The 25,000-nt window shown below is 42.0% G+C and overlaps 2 protein-coding genes across 2 annotated transcripts in view; one reads left to right on the forward strand and one right to left on the reverse strand.

Annotated features, from left to right (window-relative positions):
• eipr1 (EARP complex and GARP complex interacting protein 1) overlaps positions 1-15,808 on the reverse strand; it is a 67,422-nt gene extending 51,614 nt beyond the window's left edge. The window contains exons 1-4 of the mRNA XM_039785580.1: positions 15,638-15,808; positions 15,345-15,428; positions 3,594-3,726; positions 1-94 (exon numbers count right to left, since the gene is read on the reverse strand). The exon at positions 1-94 is cut by the window's left edge and continues 63 nt beyond it. Coding sequence (XP_039641514.1) covers positions 1-94; positions 3,594-3,726; positions 15,345-15,428; positions 15,638-15,679 — 353 coding nt within the window. The 5' untranslated portion in view covers positions 15,680-15,808. The remainder of the gene's footprint in view (positions 95-3,593; positions 3,727-15,344; positions 15,429-15,637) is intronic.
• Positions 15,809-15,911: 103 nt separating this feature from the next.
• The window catches only part of trappc12 (trafficking protein particle complex subunit 12), a 45,676-nt gene continuing 36,587 nt past the window's right edge, over positions 15,912-25,000 (forward strand). Inside the window, exons 1-3 of the mRNA XM_039785582.1 lie at positions 15,912-16,015; positions 16,505-17,843; positions 19,973-20,089. Of these exons, the coding sequence (XP_039641516.1) occupies positions 15,927-16,015; positions 16,505-17,843; positions 19,973-20,089 (1,545 nt within the window). The 5' untranslated portion in view covers positions 15,912-15,926. The remainder of the gene's footprint in view (positions 16,016-16,504; positions 17,844-19,972; positions 20,090-25,000) is intronic.

Here is a 25,000-nt window from a genome sequence, read left to right on the forward strand (position 1 = left end):
TGGGCGGAGTCGTCAGGTGACTCATGGCTTCCTGTTTCCCAATCAGAGGGCATCCGCCACACTGCCGCGCAGGACACCACCCTGCTGTCACTGGCTGGAGGGGTATAAAACGCACACAGACACAGTCATTCACAGATTGTACTGTGTGTGTGTGTGTGTGTGTGTGTGTGTGTGTGTGTGTGTTGTAGGTGCTAATTCGGTGACATGGATACACTTTCCCACAAGTCCACATCACAAATGAGTTATTTTGGCACATCCACACCAGAGCCAGAGCTGCTAATTAGAACTAGTGGAGTAAATGTAGATTTGATACAGTAATTGGACTAAAAGTTTGAGGCAGGAGGCCATAACCGATCATGGGGAGAGAGAGAGAAAGAGAGAGAGAGAGAGAGAGAGAGAGAGAGAGAGAGAGAGAGAGAGAGAGAGAGAGAGAGAGAGAGAGAGAGTGAAAACAGAAAGAGCCCAATTTCTTTTTGGTGTAGATATTGACAGTGTGTGGGCAGGCGTTGGGCTACAAAACACTGGCGTTAGGCCCATTTGTCAAATTAAAAAGCAACGTGGTGCGACTCCACAGGCTCTTGAGTGGTTTTAGACAACCTTGCGCTTGGAGTAAGTGGGCAAGCAATCATCTTGAACAAAAGCCTTCTCTTGCTCACATATTAGAGCGCCCAAGGGAGGTGGTATGGAAGCGCTATATGAATGCACGCGTGTATGTGTGTTTATACGTGTATATATATATATTGTGCGTGTGGTGGGCGCAGCAGTGCGTAGTGGGCCGTCTGAGCTTCAGCCCGGTCCAGAGTGGCTGTCATCCTGTGAACTCAAGCATGTAGAACTCAGCTGACAGAGAGCGAGAGTCAGAGGGGGGGAAAAAAGAGCGGGAGCAAGGAAGGATGGTGGTGGAAGGGGAGGGGGGGCACAGAGATAGTGACTACATCCTGTACCAGAAGTTTTTAACCCTAAAGCTTGATGTATGGTTCTGCGGCGTAGGTACATACAGAGGTACGGACCCTGCACCGTACTGTACTTTGTAGCTTTACGTGCACCTCCCCAAAAATATAAGACCGCAAAGACTGTGATTGGTCCGCATTTCCCCGGACTCTTTTCTGGGATCTCGTCTCTGTGAACAACTTGAAATCAGGGAGAGGGTTCACTTTTTCTGCTACACCTTTCCGACCGTGGACAGAAAGCACAGGGGGAGACACTTTGTTTCTCCGCGTCCGTCGCCCCTACTCGTTCCAAAGCTAGTAAGGGTGCGAGATTAAAATGTGACGAGATTTCTCGTCGAGGTGAAAATTTGTCTCGTGAGGCGATGTGATGTCAGCGTGATGGAGCGTGAAATTACTATTGAAGATCCCCCTGCCACTTTTAAATCATTTGTGTGGCAACATTTTGGTTTTCCTGCGGAAATAATAAACGGCGAAAGAGTGACAGACAAGACGAACACCAGCCGTTCGTAATCTCGCGTAATCTCGCGAGATCTCGTAAAACGAGATCTCGTCACACCCTTATAGTTATCGTCTCGTTCTCGTGAACCCAATCTCGTGATGTGTCTCATCTCGTGGAGTAAGCGTCTCGTCACACCCCTAGAAGCTAGCCCCCGTCACTCTCTCACTTGCTCTACCACCAACTCCCCACGCATTCTCTGCTTTTCTCTTAAAGAGATACACTAGAACGACGCAGACACACCAGCGCACAGGTACACATCCTCACAGCGGCATAGGCCACTTACGTAGGCTCTGCGTAGACCCTACGTACTACTAGAAATTAGCCTTTAACCCTCATGCTGTCTTCCCGTCCACCATGAAGGTGTTGTCCTTCCGGGTCTAAATTGAGAATGAACTTTTTTGGACACTTTTCCCAATGTTTTTGACACTTCACACTAGGGCTGAGCGATATGGAGAAAATCAAATATCACAATATTTTTACCAGATACCTCGATATCGATACCGCAACGATATTGTAGTGTTGACTATTGGTGCTTTCACAAAATATTTACACAATGAGATTTGTGATAAATAATCATCAGTAATGTGGATATAATGACTAAGTGGGTAAAGGCAAATAATAGAACAGTTACAACAGTCTGGTAAGTTCAGAAAATGACATTACTTTACTGTAATAACAGACTGTTAGAATGTCAAATATTAGTCTTGACCATTTAAATTTTTTTTTCAAATGCTAGAAAATTGAATAAAACACCCAAAATGCAATGAAAGTAATCATTAATTGTACCTGCGAAGGTTGTTTTTCCTCCATCTAGTGACCTCATGCAGTCTAGCTGAGAATCATAATTGGTAATTGGTCTTTAACAGATGATCAATAACAGCCAGTCTGTGTTCACAGGTCCGACAGCCATGTTCAGAATCTGATCGAATCAATACTAATGTGTGGACATGATGACCCACATGAGGGATAAGAGCAGCGGCTGCAAAGTCACAGTCGGGCAGAAGAAAATCTTTGAAGGTGACTTGTACGTCATCTATGTAAGGTTTTCTACTCATTTTATAACTTCACAAAGGTTGTCTGCGCTACACTTAACACAGAATCGTAAGTAGAGAAAAAAGGTGCAACAGCACAGAAGAGGGACAATCAGGTATAAGTCATTTTGCGAGAGAAAGGAGAAGCTCGCAGCCAGTTTTCGACATTAGCTGTTTAAGTTGAATTACTAATGTTAACTAGCATTTTAGTTAGCAATAATTAGCCTGTGCCCATGTTATCTCCTTACACATACCTACGCTCTCCGTCTTGGGAATGATTGGGAATGATTGGGAATGATTGAGATTTCTCTTGGCACAGCTACCAGAAGACTTCACACTTTCAGACAGGTTGCTCACGTCATATCCACGTCATCTTTTCCGAGGAAATGTACGGAGTCACATTGTCCATTTCTTTTACGGTCTATGCTCTGCACCAATCTGTATTTAGCAAAGTTTGAATCTGATGACCACTTTGGGGTTTTATGCGTATGTTGCCAGGTCACCGTCACACAGTCACGATTAAGCTGATTAGCGAGTATTGAAACTCCATTTTAAACGCAACTTTGGTATTGCTTATCTAGTTATCAGAGGTGGAAAGAGTACTAGAATACTGTACTCAAGTAAAAGTACTTGTGTACAAATTTACTTGGAATTTACAAACCGCCCTCTTCTGTGCTGTTGCACCTTTTTTCTCTACTTACGATTCTGTGTTAAGTGTAGCGCAGACAACCTTTGTGAAGTTATAAAAGGAGTAGAAAACCTTATATAAATGACGTACAAGTCACCTTCAAAGATTTTCTTCTGCCCGACTGTGACTTTGCAGCCGCTGCTCTTATCCCTCATGTGGGTCATCATGTCCACACATTAGTATTGATTCGATCCGAGTCTGAACATGACTTGTAACACACTTGCTGCCGTCGGACCTGTGAAGACAGACTGTTATCGATCACCTGTTAAAGACCAATTACGTGTTACGGTTCTCGGCTAGGCTGCATGAGGTCACTAGATGGAGGAAACAAACGGAAAGAAACGGAAGATAAAGTAGATGCAAAAAGAAAAAAGACAAAAAGAGAGACTTTGCTGCATAAAGAGGCAGTGAACAGTGGGACTCACTTTTGTTATAGCAGGTGGTGAGCACAGCCTTGTCTGCAGGACTGGCGCCAATGTGCCATATCTCCCCAGCTTGGTGCAGAAGGACATTCTTATTAATGATGTTATTCTCATCATCAAAGTCAATGATGTGGATCTGGAAGAAAAGCAGAGAGGCGAGATGTGTTGAGGATGAAGCTTTCGAGTTAAAAACACTGCGCACGCACACACACACACACACACACACACGCACACACACACACACACACACACACACACACACACACACAAGCCGCAGTTCAAAGCTCTACTCACTTCCTTGATTCCCCCCCGAAAAAGGTTTCTCTTTTTAATATGACAGTAAAAGTAATTTCAAGGAAGGCATCTCTTTGGTTCTTTTTTTTTTACCCCGTCAACTTCATACGGCTGAAGACTTTTTTATCTTGATTTGGCCTTTAAAGCGATAATTAAGACACTTTTAGAAGCCATGTTACATTCATGGGAGTTCAGCATATGACATGTTGAAGGAGTCAGAGAAAAAAGGTACAACAAAAAGGAAATGGATAAAACTCATTCCATCTTTTTTTTTTTTGGACAAATGGCCCTGCTAAAAGGGGCTGGGGATGAGGTGCATTATCCAAGGGAGCTTCTGTGTGAAAGGGCTTTAATTGTGTACTTTTTATTTAAGACTTTTTTTGTAAGCAAATGATAATTAGCAGATGATAATTCAGTCATGAGTGGATTCGCAACCATATAAACACATTACAAACATTTCCGTTAACATGTGCTGTGGGTGGAAAAGCAAATGCAAATCGTGCAAATCATTTCCACCAAGGGCCATTGAAGTTCGATTTCTTTGTGCTTCAAACTGGAAAATGTAATAAGGAAGGAGCCCTCGCTTTTCAATTCCAAGGGGGGGGGGGGTTTCTATGCTTTCGATACTATTTTAAAAAAATTTCACCTTTTGCTGCGCTTTTTTTCTTCACGCTCAATAAACCTTATTTATATGACATTAAACCTCATTTTTGAGTTACAGAAAAAAAAAAAATTATGAGGTATTTGGACTAATAGTTAAGAACCATTAAAAAAAAAAAATCAATTGCTATAAAAATTGTATAAAACACCCCAAATTCTTTGAAATTAATCATTAATTTGACCCGAAAAGAACGTTGTATGGAACCCGTACAACGTTCCTCCATGCATCATTGTTAATTTTGGTTGAAAGAAACCCATACTTCTGATATTAAAAAAAATAAAAATAATAACTCTGAAAACGGGTCAAATTTGACCTGAGGAAAGCACAAGGGTTAATGTGGAGGCCACTTGGTGGGACATTCAGGCTGACAAAGACGGTCACAAAGGTGAACAAGCCAAGTTAAACAACGAGCTAATGCGTGCTAACTACTGTAGCCGAGGGTACTAAAACAAAAACTAGGAGGCTCCGTAATCTGAACCAGCATGAACCAGACGGCCCATACACTATTTATTAACTCCCATATTGACAACAGCAGCGCAGAAAGCTAGCTTTACTTCTTCCACTTTTACCCTTCACAATAAAAACACAACTTAAAGCATTTTGCTAAGAGGAAACTCTATAAAAATAGCTTACACTTTGCTATTGACACTAAATATTAAACAAAAGCGAGTGAGTTGCTGTGAGCTGTAAATTCAGCATTATCAACGTGGTAGAAAGGATACTGTTTGTGCATGATCTGAGCAATATATGGCGGCAGTGGTGGCCGAGAGGTTAAAGAAGCGAGCTTGGTTCGCCGGTTCAATCCCCAGACCGGCAGGTATGAATGCGTAACTGTGTGAATGTGACAGGTCCTCGTTGCAAATGAGAAAATTGTTCTCAAATCGACTTACCTGGACAAAGAAAGGTTAAAAAAAATTAAATAAAATACCTGTGTGTGCCGCTTGTAATTAATACAAACTGGCAAGAGTAAAGCTATCTTGCCAATTTTTTTCTTAGAAATCAATTTTAAAAGAGTCGTAATCAACCAGACGATTTCACAGCATGATATCAGTAATTTTCTGTTTTAGCGAGACCACCGGTTAGAAAACCATCAAAGGGAGGCAAACAGCATCAACTTCTGTAATTACCCGGACAAAATGACTTTGGCCTATCCAAAAGTTGAAATCCTAGGCACCGTACCTTCCAAGAACTTTACACCTGAACTACTATGCCATAAGGCAGCAGAAATACTTCCAGGTTTCCGTGACCTGGTGTAATGCTAAGGCCTGGGCTGGACTTAAAAACACATCAACAGCGGTCTAGACTTTACAGCACACGCGCTCAACAAGAAAGCAAAACTTTTATCCATAACAAGTTAATAGAAACTCCTTCTTACGGAGTTCTTTTTATTAGATGGAAATCTATTCCACGAGGGCCCTCAACTGAATGCAGTTCAGGGCCTACAATGCAGTAAAACAGTGAGGGTCTCAAGGTTTGATCAGACAATTAATGGTGGTTTCTCCCATAAGAGAGACACTTACAGCACCTTGGGGGACCGTTAATGGGGTTGCACTGGACAATAACTCCTGCTAGGCACTTCCACTCCCCTTCCCTGTACTACTTTTACAGGCTGAAAAAGAGGATGAAAGGAGAGGGCGTGAGGAGGAGAAGAGCATCATAGCAGCAGCATCCTTCAGTCCTCTCAAAGTCAGCTCGGCGGCTATTAACCTTGGGTTGGACTGCATCGAGCAAAAAATTATTACGCAAAGTTATAATTTTATGGTGGTGGGGGAGCGGTACAAATAAATTCAGGCTGGCGGGACAGGGTAATTGGAGGGCCTAGTAATAGGGTACCCCCGAATGAACCCAGGTGTGAGGGGAGAGAGAAGTTCCAGCCCTCCTCCCCCAGGTGATTTATCCCTCATTCTTCCAGGCTTGGGGAGTGACTCATAGCCTTCAGCCACTTGGGCACCCGGCCCAACGCTTTTAATTATGTGCCAATGGTGGGAGGAATCGAGGCAGGGAAGGGGAGAGAAGGGAGATTGGTGAGAGGGGGTAAGGGAGGGATAAAGCCAAGCTGGCTCGTGGCCCCCACTTCAGGGGCCTCTCCGCTAAAGCTCTTTAGCCGCACAGATGACAGTAAGCAGGGCGGAGGAGTAGCGAGCGGGTGAGAGGTGCCAAGCTTGGGCTCTTTATCTCGTTAGCAGCCTTAAATGCCATGCCGACGTGCCCTCCTATTTGTCATTCCAGCTAGTGGTCTCGGAGGGATTTGAGAGGTGCTCTGCGAGCTAAGAGAGACATTTCCACCCTGCATTATGCTTAATGGGAGGTGGAGAGGCCAGCAGGCTTATGGATACAGCAGAAGCTATCAGGGCTGAAATGCTCATCGAAAAAACATTTTTCACATTGCAAGATCAAACTGAGCTCTAACCAACGTCGGCCAGCAGACTTAAGCAGAGCGGAAAAGACAACGAGCTTCATGAATAAAACGGACTGAACATGCAAGTCAAACGTAGGGTCATCTTAAAGCACATAACCTAAAAGATGAATAATGAACCCTATTCGATTTTACTGCTTTGAATGCTCTCTGACATAATAATATCAGAAACAAAGTAAGGAAAGTAGTAGTCAGTGAAGTATTTTTTGTTTTTTTACACTGTAATACCATGGGTTAGCTTCAAAGCTACAAGCTGTCAGTTTTGACGAAAACGTAGATAAGGCAGGCCTGTTTGGTTCCTTCGGTAACGGATTGTAAAGCTTTACAAAAAAATGTGTTTACGGCATTTACTATCAAACAGCTTGCATGTTTGCCCACCGGCTAGGGAAAAAGCTTGTTACGCAGGGCAAGATAAAAATTGCTGCTGGCCAATTAAAGGACAGCGGGCAAGTAATGTGATCAGTGTATGCCCGACCACCGTGTTAACACCGGAAACATCGACTACCACGGCAGTCCTAATGTGCAGCAGCGCAACGGTAAAGGTAACTATAGATCGGAGGGTGTGGTGTAGAGCTGTCAATCTTAATAATACCAATCGAATTTCATTTGTTATTCATTTTTTAATATTCAAATTATATTCGACTCCCGGAACAGCCCTAGTGTGGGGGTGAATAAATATGTCGTCAGCCGGTCACATCACTGGTCTCATCGCTCTGAAACCGCTGGGCCAATCACAGCAGTGTTTCCTTGATGTTGATTGGACCGTGGCGGCAGCCCACGGCAACATTTCCGCCCCCCCACGGTATCAGAAATAGGGGCTGCATTGTTAGAGCGCATGTCGGAGAATAGCGCGGGCACGCGCTTCACACAGCGGGCGGGCACGCGCGTCACTCGGCAGAAAAAGGGAGAAAGGAAAAAGAGACGCTGTCCGGATGATAAGCCAGTTGAGATGGGGGGTGTGTGTGTGTGTGTGTGTGTGTGTGTGTGTGTGTGTGTGTGTGTGTGTGTGTGTGTGTGTGTGTGTGTGTGTGTGTGTGTGTGTGTTTTACCTCCTTGAGAACTGTAAGTGGTAGAACTTCTGTTGTCAGTTCATTTAAGCCTGGTCTTGCAAATTTAAATTAAGTTAACTGGTGATTTTCGTTGTTTGTATTCTTCACCTGCGAGCTAAATAGCACGTGGCTGTTGATTCGATATAATAGCGATTGCTCACGTTTGTATTTGAGGTGCATTATTTACATGCTGAAGTAGTTACACTGCATTAAGATAATGTCATTCATAGTGGGTTTATTGATATATGCTACAGAATGCTTAGCCTATATGTCAAGATCAAAGTTGGCCTATATATTAACTAAACCTGCCCCCACTGCAAAAAAAAAAATCCTAAAGGAAACACTGCACAGTGACGCATGACGACGACAGCCATCCAGCTTATTGGTAAAATAATGATACAAACAATTCATATAAAATAGTTTGGTGAAGCAGTTTATATATATATATATATATATATATCCACAGGGTCAACGTTGGATTGTGCATCGCTACTTACAATGGGATCTAAGACCAAAAACTCTTTCTATCACTACTCTCAACTTAATCTGAGACATCACAAAACTGCACAGTCTACGGTGGCCTTAACGCAAATAGACCAATGAATAAATGAGCAATAGGCACCTTCACTACTACATTAGATTTACACTACTATTGAACAATGTGCTCTTTTGCGTTTCAGCTCTGTGCTAATGCCAGGAAGGAGGAAAGTGTTAGGAGGAGTATATTAAGCTACTGACAGAGTGTAATAAGAAATCACACAGATCGACTGGGATGCATTGTCACCATTCCCAACAAGCTCTGTATTAGACTCGCTACACAAGACTTGGATTGAACTACGTCTGTATTCAGTGCCAGACCGTTTTCACACTAAAGTCTGCCAGAAAATAGGCTCATTTTTGCAAGGCAGAAATCTCTCTCGCTTGTCTCTCTCTCACACTCACTATCTCTCTCTCTCTCTCTGAGAGCTAATTATTTCTCCCCCGTTTAGAGCCAACTGTTTCCGTCATCTGTCTCTGTAATGACCTGTGCAAGATGTGCATGCGTGCTCGCACCCCACTCTCTCACTTGTTCTCCTACAAAACACACTCACAGCACAAAACCCTCACCAACACTCAGACATACAGACTTACCATAGATACACACACACACACACACACACACACACACACACACACACACACACACACACACACACACACACACACACACACACACACACACACACACACACACACACACACACACACACACACACACACACACACACACACACCAGATCCGTTCGACATTTAGGATGCAGAGCACTGGCAGTTGCAGTTGATGCTACCACTACACCAAATGCAAATTCAGTGTTCTCAATTTAACACTTTAAAAGTTTCTTTAAATATTTATCAGTTACTTTTCGAAATCCACATGAACCACTCGTCACATCGCCATGAATTGGATCCACTGCACAGCGCTTATTTAAACAGAAAGTATGTCACTTTTAAAGCTTGTTCGCCTGTTACTCCTGTTATTCCCTTACAAGCAATGTAGCATTTAAAAGGCTATTTTTTTTTTTTTTTTTTTTTAAACGGAGTCCAGCGCAGCGGTCACTTCACATAAAATGCTACATTACATCCCTTCCAGCAAACTTCACTGAGAACAACAAGGGGAAAACAGCATCACCGATCTATTTTTACTGAATATTCTCTGGTCCAGCTCAGCTAAAAACACTGAATCCTTCAACAACAACACACTCGACTGTCCTGCTGTTACAGAGGTGAACTAACCACAGACAGTTGCCTCGTTCATGGACTCACAACGCTGTGCCTCTGCAAAATGAATATAGGGAAAACACAATGGATATTAGGCGTTAAATCATGTCTACATAGGTGTTAGCTCAGCAGAGATAACATTAAATGTTGAGCGTTGATCTACAGGAGAATACATACTTGAAACCAATACAGAATGCCTGAGAGCCTTTTTTTAATTGTCATCTGTGTGACCTGTTTTCTTTTACATAAATAAAGACATTTCCACTAGGGTTCCACGATATTGACAAAATGTGATATTGCGATAATCAAAAGAGCAGGATACCCAGGGCTCGGTTTACACCTATCACCATTTCTAGCCACTGGGGGACCATAGGCAGGCTGGGGGAACGCATATTAATGTTAAAAAAAAAAATCATAAAGTGAAATTTTCATGCCATGGGACCTTTAATAACAAATAAAACAAGTTTTCTTACAACACAAGGTTTATTTCAACTGACATATTGGACTGGTACAACCTGAATAAATAAGTAACGACCATGTCTACAGAACAGGACATGTTTTACTGGTTGTACAGTATCAAAGAAATGAATAAATAAAGAGAACAGGACACAACTTTTCTTTCGCTTCTCTGATTCGTTCCGTTTTGTGGTCTGTATTTCTTCACTTACACTGTCACTCTGCTGAAATATGCACACACGTGGTACGCTCCATAGGGTTGGTCACGTAGTGGACCCGTGCGCTGACGTGCACTAACGTGAGCAAGTGGCACGGTAACTGGCCAATGAAATGATGGTTATAGCGTTTCAAGCGGGCTCTAAATCGAACACCACTAATGGTGCTTTTCCATTACATGGTACCTGCTCGACTCGCCTCGACGCGCTGTGCGTCCGTTTTCCATTGCAGATTTTAGTACCGCCTCAGCGTGGCTGGTCGTCATAGCGACTGCCGTGGGCGTGGCTTAGTAACGTTGCTTTAATGGCTTTTCCCCGACTCATTTCCTGGTTCTCCGTCTCCGTAAACAACATGATATCAAAGAGATAGTTAACGTTTCCTGCTCCAGATTTCCCACCGTGGTCAGAAAGAACAGGGCAGACACTTTGTTTCTCTCACATATATATGACTCTAGAGTCGCTACTCGCTGCGGAGATAATCGCCGTCACTCTCTCACTTCTCCCTCGCTCACCAGCTCCCCACACACACACATCACACATGCACACACCAGCGCACAAGTATAACCATCAGGCTGCTTGTATGCTACGGAGAAAGCTCTGCGTGGAGCCTCCGGCAGCAAAAAACCACCGCTGGCTAAACTATTTAAAAATGCCGTCTCTCGCTAGCAACGCAGTGATCAGTGACGATTCTTACCGACCAATCAGCAGCCTGCAGGGTTTCACGTCACCTTTTCGGCTCGCCTCAGCTCGCTTGGAACCTCGACTGAGGTGGTACTAAAAAATCTGTTAGCAGGTACCAGGTACTGTTTTTTGTAATGGAAAACCAAAAAAGGCGAGTAGAGTCGAGGCGAGGCGAGCAGGTACCATGTAATGGAAAAGCGCCATAAGCCACACAGCCAACGGACGGGACGCAGCGCTCCACAATATAAACTTACTGCGACACTCTCAATAGGCTATAATATTGCGCAACGTGATATTGCGATAACTATATTGAGTCGATATATCATGCACTCCTAATTTTCACCATGATTTAATAAAATAAAAAAAAGTAGAAATGCGTGTATAGAAATTCACCAGAATGCAAGAAATTAAGTGTTAAATGCTCAAAGATTGCTCACCAATGTTAAAACGAAACTCACGCCCTTGGGTTGCCAGCTGTCATGTTGCCAGATTTTTGTGCCATCTGGCCGGGAATGCTAACCGCCAACCTTAGGGCTACTAGTTTGCTTCTCTTACCTCTGGGCTATCTACCGCCCAAGTTGCCCACCTACTATCTGGCAGCCCACCCTAAACACCAAAAAAATATAGCTCACCCTTTCTGCACTCCAGTCCTGATTGGAGTGCAGAAAGGGTAGAAGAAAAGTCAAAGGTGACCACAAATAGGCCTGGAACGATTATCACATAGTTTATCACTAATTGTATTTTTTTTACATAACTGTGGTTTCTTTGTTTAACATTAGCTAAGGTCTTAAAGCGTATGACTGGTAATTGTGGATTTTATTTAGATATGCCAAATTGTAAATATATAGGTGATTATTGGTCAGACTATATATTTTTATTATAATTTGAATTGTTAGTTGTTGGCACTTGACCCTATACACGTTCATAGAAGCAAAAATGACAGGGGGGGGAGGGGGGGTACAGTTAGAAATAATGTTTTATGATAATAAAGAAGCGTTGTTTATTTCATAGGCTGTGTATATGTGTTAGTACATCATCTAGGTCAAATAGCAGTTATATAACCAAAAGATGCATCCTGGGATTCATTCAAAACTTTTGTTTAAAAAAGTAATCTGACTGAAAGATACAAATGTATTGTTAATTGTTGACAATTAATCGTACAGCATCATTTTGAATTGTTACAGCTCTAACCACAAATAAACCTTCTGAATGAAATCTCAACAGTTGGATCTTGGGTTGAGTTCTTAGATTATAGGCCAAATGTTTAACTTCTTCAAACTTCCTCCCACTCAGTGATGACCGGGATTTTTTTAAATTTTTGTTATGCCCTCTCCAACTGCATGTCATCATGTTGGCCAATATCATGATCCCTTGCAAAAATGTAAGAATAATTTGACTGTCATTTGAATTTTAGATCTGAAATGCGATGCAAGGGTTATTTGATCAGGCTTTTAACATTTCACATTTATTCAAATAATAATAATAAAGTCTGTTTGCCTCTGACCTAGAGAAAGTTATTCATTTCATCCTGTCTCGATTACTCGAACTCCTCTCACTCTACGCTACTTGTTATACTACTGTGAAAAAAGAACTTATTCATCTACAATTGATTCAAAATGCAGCTTTACATTACAAATGCTTCAAAAGATTTAAATTTAAAAGAACAGATAACCCCAACTGCGATCAATGTTTTTACCTGAGATGTGATCTTGGGGGAAAAAAACTGAAAACTAAAAGCTAACTCTATCCACTTTTTTGTCACACTATATTTCTGAAATCTCACACTATTATGTCTGTGGTCTGCTCATAAGAAAAAAAGCTCCACCCCCTACAACATTTGAAACAAATGGAAACAATAGAACTCCAAGTTACACTCGGTGCAGCCCCTTATGTTTGACACACATGTCGACAGTCTCTGTTGCCGACTGCAGCGACGGTTGCATTTCTTGCGTCGTTTGCGAATTCATGGCGTCGACAAAAAAATGATGTTGATATTTTATAGAGGTGCACGATTCAGAAAATGTCACCATTCGATATCGATTTTTAGGCTCAAGATTTGATTCAAAATCGATTTTCGATTCAAAAACGATTCTCGATAAAAAAAAACGATTCACAGTATGTAAATGTAGTTACTTTTCCCATATGATTTTTTTTATTTATTTTTTTATAAAAAAATATGAATTGATTTTTGGAATTCTATGAATCAATTTTGAATCGATAGAGCTTGAATCGCGATACGAATGTGAATCAATTTTTTTGCACACCCCTAATATTTTATCAAGCAGTCCTGGAGAGCTTGGTCAGTCAGTCAGTCCCTCCAGAAAAACGTGATTATGCGATCACATAATTCAATGCATAATCAGCCAAAGTCAGCCATTTATGCGGGGGCCGCATTTTTTCAAATACGCCGCACTTTCGTCGCATAAATTGCAGATTTCCGCGCAAAATATGCGGGGCTTGCGTGATTTCATAATCCCCGCATTTTCGTTGCAAAAAAAGTCACATATATCTTAGCAGAAAGTTGAAAAATGTTGCGTTTACTTCACACAAGAGCAGCCATTTTCCTCTGTTGCCATGGGAACATTATGAAGTGACGCAATTATGCAACGTGAACATCATCAAAAAGCAGGGTGTTGGGTGAATAATTTGTTTTCTCATTTTCATCAAACTGCAGTTTTTGCAAGTTCCCGCATTTTCATTGCATAAAACTGCAGAAATATCCCGCATATTCCATTGCATTTTTTTAGAAAATGTCCCGCATAATCAAGGATTTTTGCCCGCAATAATCACAAAAAACTCAGCATTTTTCTGGAAGGACTGGGTATTACAGCTTGGTTTGGCAACCTCCCTGTGCAGTTGAAAACTAAACTTACGATTGATTCATACTGCTTGGAAGATCATTGGTGTTAAAGAGCACTTATCCACGCAAAGTATTTATGAACAGGCTTCTTTGCGACAAGCAAATTAGAATCGTTAGCGACACATCTCACGTTCTGTGCGCAGAATATGAGCTGCTGCCATCCGGTAGGAGGTCTAGAGTTCCTCGCTGCAGACTTAACCGTTTCAAAAACTCATTTATCCCAGTGTCTATTAAGCTCCTAAATAGCCTAAAAGTAACAGGCAGAACAGGCCTGCATGATGATGGAGATTTGTAATTGTACTTGTGACCCCTCTTTTTTAATTTATTTTATTCATTTATTTCGAGTAATGTTTAACTAATGCATTGCATGACACCATGTTGGGTTTTTTATACACCATCAGGACCATAGTACGGTCTGGTGTATTGTACAGTATCTGTTGTTTGTACATGCTGTTTATTTGTTTTTACAATGGCTCCAGCATGGGTTAGGTGCCCAAGACAAATGTCCCACGATGTGGGACAATAAAGTTAATCTTGAATCTTGAATATATTTTTGAACAGTATTTTAAAATGAGATGAAAGTCACATCTTTCAAATCTAGCGTTTAACTGGTAATTCGAATTTATATTTAAAGTATGCTTTTTTTTTATTTGTGTGTATATGTCTGTTTTTTCTGTTTTCCTGCATTTAACCTACGTTTATATTTTAAATGTTTTCATTTTTTTAAATGGTCTTGTCCATTGTTATAATTACTGAGCTGAGCATCTTGTGTCTCTTAACAAGAAGAAAGGGGCATGCAGTAGACAGCAGGATACTTGCACATAGAGCTGGGCAATATATCGATATTATATCGATATCATATCGTGATATGAGACTAGATATCGGCTTAGATTTTGGATATCGTAATATGGCATAAGTGGTGTCCTTTCCTGGTTTTAAAGGCTGCATTACAGTAAAGTTATATCATTTTCTGAACTTACCAGGCTGTTGTAAGTGCTCTGTTATTTGCCTTTACCCACTTATTCATTATATCCACATTACTGATGATTATTTGTCAAAAATGTTTCGTAAATATTTTGTGAAAGCACCAATAGTCAACACTACAATATCGTTGCGGTATCGATATCGAGGTATTTGGTCAAAAATATCATGATATTTGATTTTCTCCATATCGCCCAGCCCTATATATAGCCTATATATACACTTGCACAACACTTTGTTCCTATTATTTTAGATAAAACGATAATGAATTGTATAGGGACACAAACTACCACTATGAACTAAATGAGTAGAATGCCTAATGCCTCCTGATGCAGACAACTTCCTTCTAGCTTTAAGTGGTATATGATGTCTGGTTTTCTTACCTGGTTGTCAAATTTCAGTGACTGTGTGCCTACAAGGAAACGAATGGCATCAGTTTCAGCTGCCTGGGCAGTAAGTGCTCGTGCCTGCAAAGTAGATGCAAAATAACATTGACTTAAAAACGTTATCATGAAGTCTTAGAATAGAATAGAATATGGAAACGAATGAGCAGGTTATAAGGGTAGCATAATGGAATAGCTAAGGATTGCTAATAAGTGAAATAGATTAGAATTGACTAGAGCTAACGATGTGATACAGTAGTTACTAAGATCTATGGATGTGACAGCAACGTTACCTGGAATTCGAGACCATAAATGACAGGAGCGTCGTCCTCCATTTTTCAATCTAACGTCTGATCTTTTTCTTTTTTTTTTTAAACGTCGTCTCACGACGAAAGCACTACAAAATACTGTAACTGTGCTACTTACTGCCCAAAACACAACACAGTGGCAGCACTTCCGCGATTTAAAACCGGCAAAAACGGAGCGTGCAACTAAAGTACGTAACGACAGTCGTGCAACGTTGTGTAGGTTTTTAAAAGTACGTAGAAGAAGTCAAGAATACTAAGAAAACGACGGCATGAAATGTGTCTGCTCTGGAATACCGTACTTGTAGCTTTCCCCTTTGAAGCTGCGCATGCGTGCTGGAGTTGTATCTGTCAGTCTGCAGTAAGGTAAGAAACAGGACCGTGTTTGGGTTTTAGTTTTTTTATTTGTCGTTGTTTTTGCGTAATTATGTGGGTAACGCTGTAATGTGTTTTGTGCTTTTTAAAGCGTGGACAGCTATGAGTCAAGAATGTATTTTACATTTGCAACCAGCTGCTCAGCAAGCTAAGTTAGCGTACGATAGCCAACCTGCTAATGTAGCATTAGCAAGATAGACAGTAGCCAGTACCAAACAGACAACAATCATCCGATATCTCGGTTAACGGCTCTTTCGTGACAGGACTTTAAGCATGAATAAAAGGCGTGGAACTGACTCGTTCTCCGTAGATGTAATGTTAGATCAGTGCTGACGATGAGAGCTTGTAAAACATAGCGTTTGCGTGTAATGACAGGAAGTGACTAAGAAAAAATGCTGCACAGTGTTGTACACTAAAGCACAGAATATATGTAAGTCATATTACATCGAAAGGCTAACTTAATTTCTAACTGTGTTGAAGTGTCTGGAGCAGTAAGATGAATAGTGGGGAGGCTCCTGCTCAGCGGCCAGTCACCTTGGACATCACAGTGGAAGATGTAAACAAGGAAGCCCCAGGCCCAGACCCAGACCCTCCGGAGCCAACCATCAGCCAGACCCCTTCCAGAGACAGTGTCATTACCCAGGAAGACAGCATTGACTTGGGCGCAGAGTTTGCCACCCCCCAAGAGGACAGCAGCACTACACCTTCAGAGAGCCTGATGGACAAGCTCAACGACCAGATGATGGAGAGCGTCATGATTTCTGACTCGCCTAATAACAGTGAGGAGGACGAGGTAGCTCCCATTGACTCCTTTCTGGATGGAGGAGAAGAGGAAGATCATGCCCAAGAGACACCAGGCAGCAAAGGGGAACGAATTGAAATTGGACACAATACAACTGAGATCAAAGTTGCAATGGAGGAGGAGGAGAAAGGTGATTCTGTGTTAAAAGCAGATGGGGACACAAAGGAGCAGACGGACACACAAGAGCAAGTCACAGCACGTGTTTCACCTGAAGCTGACGCACAGAGCCCTTGTGATCTTAAAAGTGGGGAACCGGCACCACAGGAAGCTAGAGGGACAAGCCCAAAAGAGGAACCTGTGCCGGTGTGCACCATATTCAGCCATGGCACCCAGCCAAAGTCTTTGGTGCCCGATGGCTTCCAGCCCACCTTAATCAAGTCTCCCAGCTTCAGCATGGGGAGTGGTGGAGGAAGCGAAGAGGCAGTGACCCCCAGCAAGTTGACGGCCCCCCTTGTGTGCCAGCCCAGCCCCAGCCTCAGTAAATTCTTCACTGACAATGGACACGTCAATCCGGCCTCTGACTTCTTCGATTCCTTTACCGCCACCTCCTCCTTCATCTCCGTTTCAAACCCAAATGCTGAGATCCCTCCTGGCTCCAGCCCAGCGCCCTTAGCCCCCACCCCTGAGCACCAGCTCTCCTCCACCTCTTCCTCCATCTCCACCCCCGGAGGAGCACTGGACTCTGGTGCTCCCACCCCTAGTTCAGTGTTTGGCCCTGCCCCTACCGAATCCACCGCCAAGGCCCAACCTCCTCCACCCCAAGCAGCCCCAGCTCCGACTCAAGCCCCAGCCACTCAGCCGCAGCCCTTCAACCAGCTCCAGGCTGTGTTCTCGGGCAGCGATGACCCATTTGCGACGGCGCTGAGCCTGAGTGAGGTGGACAGGCGCCATGATGCCTGGCTGCCATCTGAGGAGACCAGGAAGGTGTTGATCTCTGTGGCCACCCAGCAGTACAGCTCAGCCTATGTAGAGACCAACAGACTCACCATGCCTGGACTCAAGTTTGACAACCTTCAGGTAGGACAAGCACTTAGGCACTAAAATGCTTATCATACATTGTGTTTCTTTATAAACCTATGGGAAAAAATTTTCTTCTTACGTTATGTCATTCAAAATAATAAAATGTGTTGGAGATAGATGTCCCTTTTTTTGTTAAAAAGGCTCTTTTGAAGTTCACTTTATTCATCGTGGGTAGTACTACTCAGCCAGTGTAAACTGTTGTCTGGGCTCGGAGACCAGAGGTGTTGAAATTAATCAAATAATCGATGCATCGAATCGTGGACATGAACTATGCTGCATCGATAATCGGCCTTTACAATTTAATGTAGGCCTAACAGCATTTGTGTTTACATTTTCTGTTATGTTTTGCACATTCAGGAAGTGCCATGTGCTCAGTGTTTTAGTTTTATGTATCCAATTTATTTAGTATTAGAGCACTGCAGAATTTTTAGTTTTTGAAGCTTTGAATTGTTAACAGAAAGCCTGCATTGCAGACTAGATTTGTGGAGTTTGGACGGGGGAAGACTGAAAGGGGCATAACTGCAGAGCGATCACAAAATGGGCCGCCACCACCACCGCCCAGATTCTGTTTTTGCTCCGACCAACTGTCCAAAACCCGAAACAATTTATATTCATATAAAACACAGAAAAGCAGCAAATTGTCACATTTGAAAAGCTTTAACCTGAGAATACTTGCCATTTATGCTTAATTAAACCGCCGTGTCGATTGTCAAAATTGTTGCCGATTTTGTGACGATCGGCTCATCAATTAATTGATAAATAGTTTCAGCTCTATTGATATTTGGTTTGGTGCTCATTTGTCTATTGCAGAATGACAGTGGGTTCAGTCAGACCTTCCTCCTGCTCTGGCACAACAGATGGCGTGGAGATAGTTGTCAGTTGTCTATAAGCACACATACACGCACCTTGGCTCATGTGTCATCGTGTTTTTTTTTTGTCATAAGCATCCTCTGAGTTCCTTCAACAGTAACGTGTTCGTAATAACAACCCTTCCGATCAATTCACTTATTTATTCAATTGAATCTTATGGTGTATGTCCTCCTCCTAGCGTAGATTGTGTTCATTATCCAATCACTTTGTTTGAATGCCTGCTTGAATAAAAATCAAGTATTTTTTTTCTCTAAGAGCTGGTTTTCAGCCAACATATTAGATCCACTCTAAAGCTGGATCAAATATAGCATTTACTGCAGTCTGTTTTTTTGTTCCGGTTCTATTTGGGCTGAATATTGTTTTACTGCTTGTAATTTTGTCCAAAACTAAGGATGTCCAGATCAAGTTTTTATTTTTTTATTTTTTTTTAACCCCCAATCAACTTCATTCAATGTAGAGTGTAAGTACTCATCTGATATTTTTAAATCCAGCAAGTAGTATAGTGGTTCTAAGTGTAAATACCAGCATACAGTAGGGATGCACAATATATAATTTTTTTTATCGTCATCACAATATCAACTGGCGCAAAATACACATCGCGAAAGGCAGCAACATATCACAGTTAGTTGAAAGAAAATATTGGTAGAAAACTGCACTTTAAAATGTAACGTCGTGCTTCTTTTTTTTTTTGTTCTGCCTTTTATATTCAATATAATGTTCAATTTGTCCATAAAAGAATGTTGGAAGTGATTTTCCTTTTTATTTGTTTTAAATTCAACAAGCAATCTGTCGTATTGTAGAAGAATACAGAAAGCAGCAGAAATGCAGAACTGAATCTGTTCATGTATTGCGAGTAATATTGTTATTGTGAGTAATATCGTTATCACGATATTCAACAACATTATCGCATATTTTCCTCATATCGTGCAGCCCTAGCATACATTAACGCAGATCTCTTACTTCAGTATAGGCTTTTGCATGATGGGACATTTTTTTCAGTAGGTGTTTTTATTTTATTTATTTATTTATTATTTCTTGTATATTCTGTATGGGGGCTATGTGCCCAATACCTTGCTGCTGTAGCACAGACATTTGGGATCAATAAAGTGTGTGTGTGTGTGTGTGTGTGTGTGTGTGTGTGTGTGTGTGTGTGTGTGTGTGTGTGTGTGTGTGTGTGTGTGTGTGTGTGTGTGTGTGTGTGTGTGTGTGTGTGTGTGTGTGTGTGTGTGTGTGTGTGTGTGTGTGTTTTGCTGCAGGGCGATGCTGTAAAAGACTTAATGCTTCGTTTCCTGGGAGAACCAGCAGCAATGAAGCGCCAGGTCCTCACCGCCAACTCTGTGGAACAGTCCTTCACAGGCCTCAAACGGCTCATCGTAAGTCACTCTCACACTAATTTGTTCATTTTCACTTCTGAGGCTCAGAACATCATTCACCGTGTGCCAGTGATTCCACTGTTGTAGTGTAGTAAGGTTGTCATGATACTGGAATTTCTTAGCCTGACAAGCCAGACCCACATCCAGATGTTGGGTCTGGGAACTCCCCATTGGCAGGGCTCAATCCAAGGGGCGGGATAAACGGTTGTCTTTCAAATTCCCTCTGCACACAATAGGATAGCACCACAACCAGGCAGAGCAACGAAGAAGGTAGCGGAGCTAGTTGATAGATTAAACTTTTGCCGTATCCGGTCGGCAAAACTCTGAACACATCTTCCTTTTTTAAGAATGACTTCAGTGCCGTTCTTTGTTCTTTTCTCAAAGAAAATCTTAACTCCAAGTCTTTCAGAAGACTGCTGTTCCCATCAACAGCAGCCCGCCTACCGACTCTATACACGATGTGATTGGCCTGACTAGAGTTTGGTTTTTCCAGCTCACAAGCCAACGGAGAGTGCCTAGCCCCCCGCCTCCCCCCGGCTGCAAAATTAATTTGCTGCCACTAGGGTGCATCTAGATTTCTCGGCTAGGAATTTCTAACTTCCATACCCTAATCGATAAATATCCCCACCGGCGATGAGTCGAATGAGGCTAAGGAGCTTGACAGGCTGGTGACTGGAGGTGCAGCCGTTGTGCAGTTCATGTTGTCATTGGTCTTTTTTCTTCCTGCCTGTTTGTGCAAAGAGCGTGGCGGGGTACACATGTTTACGTACTTTGTCTTGTCTCAAAATGTTTCCTAACTCCAAAACTGTTGGAGGGCACAGCAGCGTGATGCATGCCCTTTTTCTGTTTCTGCTTGCTGCTCCAATGCTATTTCAACAGCGTTGTCAGCAGCCATCAAGAAGAGAAGCTCTGCTGTTGCTAGGGTTGGGAATCGTTTGGGTTTTTACCAATACCGGTGCTAAAACAATACTTTTAAACGGTGCCGGTGCCTGAACCAATACAAAATGACAGTTGGCGACATTAAATAATGGCTTGTTTATTGCTAAGGCCATGAGGTCAAATAATTAATTTAAAATTAAATAACAATAAATTATTTCACCAGTCAATTGCTGTTAAACAACAAAAAGGAGTACCACTAGATGGCAGAAGGGTACTTAACAACAACAACGTGAGTTTCTTAAGGGGAACTTAAATGCACCATGAGCCTATAAGGCGCAATCGAATGCACCATAAGGTCCCTGTCGGTGGTGTTTCTCCGACAACTCCGACTCCGGCAGTGGCCATGGTGACTCAAAGTGCAGCCAGCCTCCTCTGTGTCTTCAGCTGCAGACTGTTGTACGTCCCGGTGTTGGAATCCTTTCGTGTAAAATACAGCCACATGTTAAACCGTTTAGCTTTAAGCATTTTAACCATATTTAAGTCAACGGTAGGCTAACTTTACCCGCTGCCAAGTGTAATGTTAACTAGCGTCACATGCAGTGATGCTTCCGTTGCCTGTAAAGTCCGATTCGTAGCACCATTGGGCAGCAAAGGCATCTATAAGGCACCGGTCTAATAGATCCCAGTCGATTTCCTACTTAATTAATTCTGTAGTGCTGTATGACCAGGATGCACATTTTGTATGTCTTTGACTGTATACATATGTGTTTATTGTCAATATGTGTATACATTATCTTTTGACATCACAGAGGATGATTAGGGCGCTAAAATGTTAAGGTCAAACGTGAGTCGTGACGTGTAGGCTGTAATAGGAGTTTAGTGTGGGGTGGCTGCTGTGCAGGTGCACTGTATTGTACCTGGCAGAGCCCATGAAAACTATAGTATTTCTCACAAATCTAGATAATTTGTATTGATGAAATAATAATAATTAGAGATGTCCCGACGACTCCAGAGATGACCCTAAGGATCGGTATCTAGGCCGATCCAAGCATAGTGTTTAGGATCTTGTCAGCTAAAAAAAGCCGATCCAAATCGATCGCTCCTTTGCTGAACTCTACTGTGTTTTGTCCCCCTCAGCCTGCAAGTGTTGCAGCCAGGCTCTACAGTGTGGGCATTCTGTTGCATGTGCGAGTGAAAGTGTGTGTGTGTGTGTGTGTGTGTGTGTGTGTGTGTGTGTGTGTGTGTGTGTGTGCGTGTGCGTGTGCGTGTGCGTGTGCGTGTGTGTGTGAAGGTGAAAAATGATTTGGTTGCACCATTGATTGACTGTTCTGACACCAGGAAGGTTTCGACATAATTGCCCAGGGCCAATAAAAAAAAAAGTAAAAATATATGAGGCTAGTTAAACTCTTGAGTGTGGGAAACATGTTAAGTTGTACATTCCCGAGTTGGCAAAATTCACTCAACTCAGAGGATTATAAATCTGTTAATAATCAGTTATTACTCCTCCCTTTTTCATTAGCAAAGATCAGTGTACACAACATTCAGCTAGCAGCTTCTCATATTTAGCCAATTTCAGCAGTAAAGATGACTAAGGTCTCTGGTGGCAGGTCCTATCAGCTGTCGTTAGTTAACCTTAATTCCATGAGTAAGTTGATGGCAGGCCAAAATGAAACTTGTCTATTGTCCAGTTAAAGGACAATTCCGGCGCAAAAGCTTAGGAGTTAATAACGCATGATTACAGAGTCGACCGTTCTCTGGGATTTGTTTTCATGCTAATCGAATGTGTCTCTAGCTGGAAACAAGATACCGCAAACCGCTGATTAGCTTGTAAAGTTAGTCGTCGGGGCACGGGTAAAGTCCAAAAAAATCTCTATTTCTACACCACTAACAAGGCTCAAAATAACACCACACTTCCACGGTAGCATAATGAAGGGTCCCTACATGTAAATCGAAGCATTGTGTACAGACAGTTTATTAAAAAGATAGATTATAAAGACAGTAGCGTTCACGTATACATCGTCGTTCGACTTGTCGCGACTGTTTTCCCAAGATGGCGCCTGCCTGTATACGTGAACGCTACTGTCTTTCTAATCTATCTTTTTAATAAACTGTCTGTACACTTACAAAGTTCTCAATGCTTCGGTTTACATGTAGGGACCCTCATTATGCTACCGTGGAAGTGTGGTGCTATTTTGAGCCTTGTTAGTGGTATAGAAATAGAGATTTCTTTTTTTTTATTTGTTTAATTATCGCAAGTGATATTGTCATCACAATATTCAACAATTTTATCGCATATCACATGTTTTTCTGATAGAGCAGGGCAATATATCGATATTATATCAATATCATGATATGAGACTAGATATCGTCTTAGATTTTGGATATCGTAATATGACATAAATGTTGTCTTTTGCTGGTTTTAAAGGCTACATTACAGTAAAGTGATGTCATTTTCTGAACTTACCAGACTGTTGTAACTGTTCTATTATTTGCCTTTACCCACTTAGTCATTATATCCAAAAATCTCATTGTGTAAATGTTTTGTGAAAGCACCAATAGTCAACACTACAATATCGTTTCGATATCGAGGTATTTGGTCAAAAATATCGTGATATTTGATTTTCTCCATATCGCCTAGCCCTATTTCCTGATATTGTGCAGCCCTAGTACCCTGCCCTACATATAACTCAAAACAACTAAAAGCAGCTTCTCCAGGTTAGGAATCAGTGATTGACTTTGTTAATTGTAATTCGCTTTGGATAAAAGCGTCAGCTAAATGACATGTAATGTAATGTTATGTGCATGTACAGTGCACCAGTTACTTTCCAACATTACCTCACTTTCTGGAACCTGGTCAGCCTGTACAGTCACTGATTCTACTGAAACTGCTGGGTGGTCAGGCCTCAGCTGACTGAAAAAAGTGAATTATTCGTCTCCTTTCTCTTCATATTACGTTGCTCTGCTACTCTTCTGCCAAGCATAAAAATGCCTGTCTTTCTTTGTGACCGTGCAGTCTCGCCTCATTCCCTTTCCTGCTGCCATCTATCTCTCTCTCAGGCCCTCATGCGTTCCCTCCATCATCATTTCTGACCCACAAATGACCCTGAGAGACAGTTGTTATTTAAAACATATGCACAGCAGCAGCAGACAGTGTGATGGAGAGAGGAGAAAGAGGAGGGGAGGAGTGGAGCGATGGAGAGGTGGAGATCCACTCATCTCACAAGTTCTTTTCTCCTGCTGTGCCCATGTATTATGCATGGGACTGCTGTGCATATTTCAAGGGCCTTCTGGACTTGGTGTATGTATACACACAGAGGATGGTACTTTCAGCTTGCTGTGTGTGTGTGTGTGTGTGTGTGTGTGTGTGTGTGTGTGTGTGTGTGTGTGTGTGTGTGTGTGTGTGTGTGTGTGTGTGTGTGTGTGTGTGTGTGTGTGTGTGTGTGTGTGTGTGTGTGTGTGTGTGTGTGTGTGTGTGTGTGTGTGTGTCAATACAAAGGAGAGAGTCAGTGAGCCTGAAAACATACTGTTGGCCTACAGGAAAGATGTCAAGGAATGACAAGCAAAAAAAGAAACATTAATGTTGTGTGTGGGATATATGGAGTTATTTCTACAAATGTTCATACCATTAGTAAGGGAGCCTTAAAAAGAAACCATATAAATGAATGATAGACACAGAATTCTGTGTCAGTGGACATCCATGATTTTCATTGTTATGCCACTACAACCGCAGTAATTCCATAAGTTTCGGAGTCCTGATTTTTCTTCGGGGGTGGGGGTAGTCTATTTTCCTCATGTTTTTTTTGTTTTTTTTGTGTTGTTTTTTTTTTTTTTTGCTTTTTTTTTGTGGGGTAGTCTTTTTTGCCTTTTTTCTGGGGTATTCACAGGAAGGGGGCAACACAAACATTTTTCCTTTTTTTTTTGTTTGTTTGTTTGTTTTTTTTTTTGTCTTGTTCCTCCACCTTTTTTCCAGGTCTTCTAATCAGAAATAGTGAAGAGCCGCTTACACCCCTAAGCCGTGTTCCACTGGTTTTA

This window comes from Perca fluviatilis, chromosome 20 (genome assembly GCF_010015445.1).
Source record: "Perca fluviatilis chromosome 20, GENO_Pfluv_1.0, whole genome shotgun sequence".
NCBI lineage: Eukaryota > Metazoa > Chordata > Actinopteri > Perciformes > Percidae > Perca > Perca fluviatilis.